Here is a 6897-nt window from a genome sequence, read left to right as displayed (position 1 = left end):
CTCCCCAGGGAGGCCCCTGGGAAAGTGTGGCTCGTGTCCTTCCCAACGGCTCCCTCTTCCTTCCGGCTGTCGGGATCCAGGATGAGGGGATTTTCCGGTGCCAGGCAATGAACAAGAATGGAAAGGAGACCAAGTCCAACTACCGAGTCCGTGTCTACCGTAAGAATTCCAGGGCCTTCTCCAAGGCCCCCTTTCTTATCTCAGAAAAAGCCTTCAACCCCAGCCTTGGCCCATGAGGGCCTCTGACTTCCACTGGCCCCATTTCCACACACAGAGTTTGAGAACCTTCACAGTTACAGCCTCTGATTGGATTTTTCCTCCTTCAGAGATTCCTAGGAAGCCAGAAATTATAGATTCTGCCTCTGAACTCACGGCTGGTGTTCCCAATAAGGTAGTGAAAGAAAGCAGAAGTAGAAAATGGTCCTGTGAACAGGAGGCGAGTGTGTGTGGGTGTGTGGCGTCTCCCATTTTCAAAGGATTCTGAGGTCACCACTCTTTCCCCAGGTGGGGACATGTGTGTCAGAGGGAAGCTACCCTGCAGGGACTCTTAGCTGGCACTTGGATGGGAAGCCCCTGGTGCCTAATGAAAAGGGTGAGTCCGAAGGTGCCCCCCAAGCTGCCTTCTCCCTGATCTCACTCCCACACCCACCCTGGGATAATTTGTCTTATCCTCCCACCATAGGAGTATCTGTGAAGGAAGAGACCAGGAGACACCCTGAGACAGGGCTCTTCACACTGCAGTCGGAGCTAATGGTGACCCCAGCCCGGGGAGGAAATCCCCATCCCACCTTCTCCTGTAGCTTCAGCCCAGGCCTTCCCCGACGCCGAGCCTTGCACACAGCCCCTATCCAGCCCCGTGTCTGGGGTGAGCAGAGGTGGGGAGGGCCCCAAGCTCATGTGAGTGCATTCTGGAAGTCTGACCCTTAGGGAAAGAGGGAGTCAAGCCCATGGCCACTGGGATCACTCACAAGTGTAACTCTCCACCTCATAACCCTTCCAACTCCCAGAGCCTGTGCCTCTGGAGGAGGTCCAATTGGTGGTAGAGCCAGAAGGTGGAGCTGTAGCTCCTGGTGGAACCGTAACCCTGACCTGTGAAGTCCCTGGCCAGCCCTCTCCTCAAATCCACTGGATGAAGGATGTGAGTGACTTGGAGAGAGGGGCTGGGAGGTAGGGTGAACCATAACTAGCAACAGGGAGGGCAGAGGGATAACAAGGGAAAGGCAGGCTAGGAGCTGAGGAGGAAGAGAGGGTATTTGAAGATGTGGAGACAAAAAGACAAGAGTTTTAAAATAGTCTCCTCTCCCCTTCCCCCACCAGGGTGTGCCCTTACCCCTTTCCCCCAGCCCTGTGCTGATCCTCCCTGAGATAGGGCCTCAGGACCAGGGAACCTACAGGTGTGTGGCCACCCATCCCAGCCACGGGTCCCAGGAAAGCCGTGCTGTCAGCATCAGCATCATCGGTGAGACCTCTCCCCAAGCCCTACAGACCCTGGGGCTAGGGTGCAGGACAGCACAGGCTCTAATTTCCTGCCCCATTCTGGCCTTATCCCCAAGAGCCACCCCACCTCTCCCTCCGTGCACCCACACCCAAACCTCCCCTGCCCCACCCAAATTCTGCCAAGAGAGCAGCCAAGCCTCTCCCTTCTTCCCTCTGAACTAAAAAATGTGAAAGACGGCTGGGCGCAGTGGCTCAGGCCTGTAATCCCAGCACTTTGGGAGGCCGAGGCGGGTGGATCACGAGGTCGGGAGATTGAGACCATCCTGGCTAACATGGTGAAATCCCGTCTCTACTAAAACTACAGCAAAAATTAGCCGGGTGTGGTGGCGGGCACCTGTAGTCCCAGCTACTCGGGAGACTGAGGCAGGAGAATGGCATGAACCCAGGAGGTGGAGCTTGCAGTGAGCCGAGATAGCGCTACTGCACTCCAGTCGGGGTGACAGAGAGAGACTCCGTCTTAAAGCAAAAAAAAAAAAAAAAAATTCTCTCCAGCTCCAGGGTCTTTATAAAATATTGTTAACCACACTACTTTGTGCTGTTAAGTTGCAAGGCTTTGACTCGTGGGTATACACCTAATTCATCTGAAAAGGAGTACTGACTCCTACTGAATCTTTTTTTTTTTTAGACAGTCTTGCTCTGTTGACCAGACTGAAGTGCACCAACAAGATCTTGGCTCACAGCAACCTCTGCCTGCTGGGTTCAAGCAATTCTCATGCCTCAGCCTCCCAAGGAGCTGGGACTACAGGCATGCACCACCACAGGTGGCTATTTATTTGTATTTTAGTAGACACAGGGTTTTGCCATGTTGGCCAGGGTGGTCTTAAACTCCTGGTCTCAAGTGATCCACCTGCCTTGGTCTCTCAAAGGGCTGGAATTACAGGTGAGAGCCAGCACACCCGGCCCAACTCCTACTGAATTTTAAACATCAATGCTGGTATCTGACACCGAATTCAAGTTAATTAAAGACTCATCTTCAGACCTGAGAGCAGACGACACTCAAAATAAACTGACTTCATGTGATATAGGACCAGGCCTGTATATAAAACCATAAATATTCATTTAGTCATGTTTCCTCTATCTAAATTAATATAATGTTCTTTGACTTAGTTCTAAATAATTTGAATATTTAGCTACCTGTGCGTTTCCTTTTCCTGTCATCATCAGAGCTAGGCAGTGCTTATCTTTTGTTTAAAACTTTACTCATTCTTTGTTTTGTTTTCCAGAGTATATTAAAAAACAAAAACAAAAAAATACAAACAAAAAAAAAACCCTTTTTTTAAAGTCCTTAGAGCTTACAAAATTGGGTAAAACAACAAAGATTACCTTTCTCTCTGAATTAGTTCATTCTCACATTGCTACAAAGAAATGCCTGAGACTGGATAATTTATAAAGAAAGGATTCTTTATAATTTATAAAGAATTGGCTCGTGGTTCCCCAAGCTTTATAGAAAGCATGGCAGCATCTGCTTGGCTTCTGGGGAGGCTTCAGAAAACATATAATCATGGAAGAAAGCAAACAGGGAGCCTGCACTTTACATGTCCAAAGCAGGAGGAAGAGAGAGAAGAATGAGGTGCCATACACTTTTAGAAGAACGAGGTGCCATACACTTTTAAACAACCAGCTCTTGTGAAAAATCTATCATAACAGCACTAGGAAGATTATGCTAAACCATGAGACACCACCCCATAATCCAATCACCTCCCAACAAGCCCCTCCTATAATATTGGGGATTATAATTCAACATGAGATTTGGGCAGGGACATAGATCTCAACCATATCATTCAGCCCCTGACCTCTACCAAATCTCATCTTCTTCTCACATTGCAAAACACAATCATGCATTCCCAACAGTTCTTTAGAGTCTTAACTCATTCCAGCATTAAGTCAAAAGTTCAAGGTCAAAATCTCATCTAAGACAAGATAAATCCCTTCTGCCTAGGAGCCTGTAAAATCAAAAACAAGTTAGTTCCTTCCAAGACATAATGGGAATACAGGCATTGGGTAAATACTCCTATTCCAAAAGGGAGAAATTGATCAAAAGAAAGGTTACACAGGCCTTACACAAGTCTGAAACTCAGCAGGGCAGTCACTAAACATTAAAGCTCTGAAATAAACTCCTTTCACTCAGTATCTCACATCCAGGGCACACTGATGCAATGGGTGGGCTCCCAAGGCCCTGGGGGGCTCTGTGCCTGTGGCTTTGCAGGGCTCAGCCCCCATGGCTACTCTCAAGGGCTGGCATTGACTGCTTGCAGCTTTTCCAGGTGCAGGAGGCGAGCTGCCATTGGATCTACCATTCCAGGGTCTGGAGGTCAGAGGCCTTCTTCTGACAGCTCCACTAGGCAGTGCCCCAATAGGGATTCTGTGTGGGGCCTCCAACCACACATTTCCCCTTTCCTAGTAGAGGTTCTCCATGAGGGTTCCACCAGGGTAGCAGGCTTCTGCCTGGACATCCAGCCTATTCCATACATCCTCTGAAATCTAGGCAGAGGCTCTCAAGTCTCAACTCTTAGACTCTATATACCTGCTGGCTTAACATCATGTAGAAACCACAAAGGCTTATGGCTTGCACCCTCTGAAGCAGTGGCCCATGCTGTACTTGGGCCCCTTGGAGCCATGGCTAGAGCTGAAGTAGCTGAGATGTGGGGAGCAGTGTCCCAAGGCTGTGCAGGGCAGCATGGCCCTGGGCCTGGCCCATGAAACCATTGAGTTCTCCTTGGCCCCCATGCCTGTAATGGGAGGGGCTGCACAAATGTCTCCAAAATGCCTTCAAAGCTTTTTTCCCATTGTCTTGGCTAATAGCATTTGACTTCATTTTAGTTATGCAAATTTCTGCAGCCAGTTTGAATTCCTCCTCAGAAAATGGGCTAGGCTGCAAATTTTCTAAGCCTCCAAGCTTAGACAGCACATGACCAGGCTGCAAATCTTCTAAGCCATTAAGTGCTGCTTCCCTTTTAAATATAAGTTCCAGTTTTACATCATTTCTTTGCTCACACATACAAGCACAGGCTAGCAGAAGCAGCCAGGTTACATTTTGAACACTTTGCTCCTTAGAAATTTCATCCTCCAGATACCCTAAATCATCACTTGTAAGTTCAAGGTAGCACAGTTACCTAGGGCAGAGGCACAATCCAACCAAGCTCCTTCCTAACCTATAATAAAAATGACCTTTGCTCCATTTCCCAATAAATTTTTCATTTCCATCTAGACCTCCTCAGCCTGGACTTCACTGTCCATATCACTATCAGCATTTTGGTGATGACAATTTAATAAGTCTCTCAAAATTTCCACATTTTCCCTCATCTTCCTGTCTTCTTCTGAGCCCTGCATGCTCTTCTAACCTCTGCCCATGAGCCAGTTCCAAAGTTACTTTAACATTTTCAGGTATCTTTATAACAATGCTCCACTCTTCAGTACCAACTTTCTGTATGAGTCTGTTCTCATATTGCTATAAAGAAACTCCTACATTTTTGAGATTAAGAACAACTGACAAGCTTTAATGTTAAAATAGAGATCACAGAACTAACAAAAGAGACTGTTGCATAATATACCAAATTCCAGCCTGACTCTGGTATAGCATCACATAACAGGTAGCAGGCCCTGAGGGAAAAAAAGGTATTTTACTCCAAAATATATTTATCTGACACATTTTGAAATGACCCTGCAAAACTGTCTCTTATGGGAGAATCTGCATTCTGTACAGAATTGCCTTCCCTTTCCAGGTGTTTTCCTGATCCAGGAAAAAAGTAAGTGTCTGACACATTTTAAGGTCTGATAAGAGAGGTTTACCATCTATTCTCTCTGAAGCCTGCTCTCTGGAAGTTTCATCTACATAATAAAAACCTAAACTTTCACAACGAGTCTTAACTCTAGCTATCTTGTCTACCCTTATCTTAACTCAAGCATTTCTTTCTGCTAAGTTCAACTCTTTAGGCAGAAGTTGTCTTTTTCAACCAATTGCCTGTCAGAAAATCTTTGAGTCCACTTATAACCTGTGAGCCCACCGTCCCTGCCATCACTGTGATATGTCCAGCCTTTCTGGACTGAACCAGTTATACCTTACATGTATTGATTTATGTATTTGCCTGTAACTTGCCTCCTTCAAATATATAAAACCAAGCTATATACCAAACACCCATTTGGAGGCATATGTTCTTAAGGCTTCCTGAAGCTGTGTAACAGTCCAGGGTCACTCATATTTGACTCAGAATAAACCACTTTAAATGTAAAATGTAAATTTAAAAGGGCAATTTCTGACAATAGAAAATAAAATGAAAATATGATCCTAAATATGTATCCAATTGGAGGTATAAGCACAGAGACAGGAGCTATTTCATGTGATGTTAAAACATAGTAATTTGAGTGTAATACCCCTAAGAAGATATATCATGAAGACAAAAAGAAATGCAAATTTTAAATTCAGTACTCATATAGATGAGGTAGTATTTGAATTGTTATTTTATGTCTCTTTCGTATGCAACATGGGCTTAAAGTGAATAATATGATACTCTAATTCTATTACCTTCAGTGCTATTGAGAACTGGAAAATATATGTGAAAAGAGATATAAATGTAAGACAAATGGTTATGTAAAACTGCTGCAGTTCTGATTCTGAATTAGAACAAGCTGTGTAAATTCAATACATAGTTTATCTTGAGGAAAAAAGAACTCTGACTATTGAAAGACTGGAAACTACAACCCCCAAAACCAAAGTGCCTTGGACAAATGGCTGATTCATAGTCTAGGGCAAGTGGTACAAAGTCTTAGTTCAAAGTTGAGGAGACTCCAGTAATTAAAATGAGAAGAGTAACTAACCATAGATTAGAATAATAAATTGCAATGGGTTGAAATATGTCAAATATGTCTAAATCCATGAGCTCATAACGACAGATCATCACTCATCATTAAACAATGCTAGAAAATAAATTCATTATTTTGAGAGTCAGCAAATGAAGGGAAAGAATCAACTAATTATCTTGACTTCCCTGTATAAATTATTTCACTAGATAATCCAGTAGTAGGTGATGGGCAGTGGTGATGTTTTTTAGAAGTATTCTGTTAATTAGTATGTTAGTAATGATAAGATTGGAACAACCATTTTCAATCCCTGAAAAATTAGTAGAGTCAATGAGCATCAGTTGATACTAACATCAAAAAAAGAAACAAGCCAAAGTAACATAACTCCCAATGAAAGAACACATTACCACTATGAAATAGACTTGCCAAAAGAAAATCAAACATGATTCTGATCAAACCTTCATGTCTAGCTAATATTTTACAGGAAATTCTATGAACTGATGAACCTGTTAAACTACAGGGATGCCATCATTAAAATCCAGACTGTGGGAAACTCTACTGCACAAATGACATTTATTTGTTACATGGGGAATAAAAACAGAG

General features: G+C 44.1%; 2 protein-coding genes across 10 annotated transcripts in view; one reads left to right on the top strand and one right to left on the bottom strand.

Moving 5' to 3' along the window:
• GULP1 (GULP PTB domain containing engulfment adaptor 1) overlaps positions 1–6897 on the bottom strand; it is a 330664-nt gene that overhangs the window by 181234 nt on the left and 142533 nt on the right. The gene's annotated exons all lie outside the window — the stretch shown is intronic.
• On the top strand, positions 7–1659 carry LOC108524385 (advanced glycosylation end product-specific receptor-like). The gene is made up of 6 exons (XM_017865443.1): positions 7–159; positions 327–391; positions 505–592; positions 683–865; positions 1008–1138; positions 1318–1659. Exons 1-6 carry the CDS (start codon positions 108–110, stop codon positions 1657–1659), a joined length of 861 nt encoding a protein of 286 aa, XP_017720932.1. The 5' UTR covers positions 7–107.

Source organism: Rhinopithecus bieti, unplaced genomic scaffold (assembly GCF_001698545.2).
Source record: "Rhinopithecus bieti isolate Rb0 unplaced genomic scaffold, ASM169854v2 scaffold_2827, whole genome shotgun sequence".
NCBI classification, from domain to species: Eukaryota; Metazoa; Chordata; class Mammalia; order Primates; family Cercopithecidae; genus Rhinopithecus; species Rhinopithecus bieti.
The sequence above is the reverse complement of the archived record's forward strand: the minus strand, read 5'-3'. Positions and strand labels throughout refer to the sequence as shown.

What these genes read in the sequence shown, in the direction of transcription:
- LOC108524385 (XM_017865443.1), top strand. Translation starts at nt 108, where the DNA reads ATGAACAAGAATGGAAAGGAGACCAAGTCCAACTACCGAGTCCGTGTC. An exon ending in CGGCTGGTGTTCCCAATAAG is followed by an intron (nt 392 to 504) that starts GTAGTGAAAGAA and finishes CTCTTTCCCCAG; the next exon opens with GTGGGGACATGTGTGTCAGA. An exon ending in AAATCCACTGGATGAAGGAT is followed by an intron (nt 1,139 to 1,317) that starts GTGAGTGACTTG and finishes TTCCCCCACCAG; the next exon opens with GGTGTGCCCTTACCCCTTTC.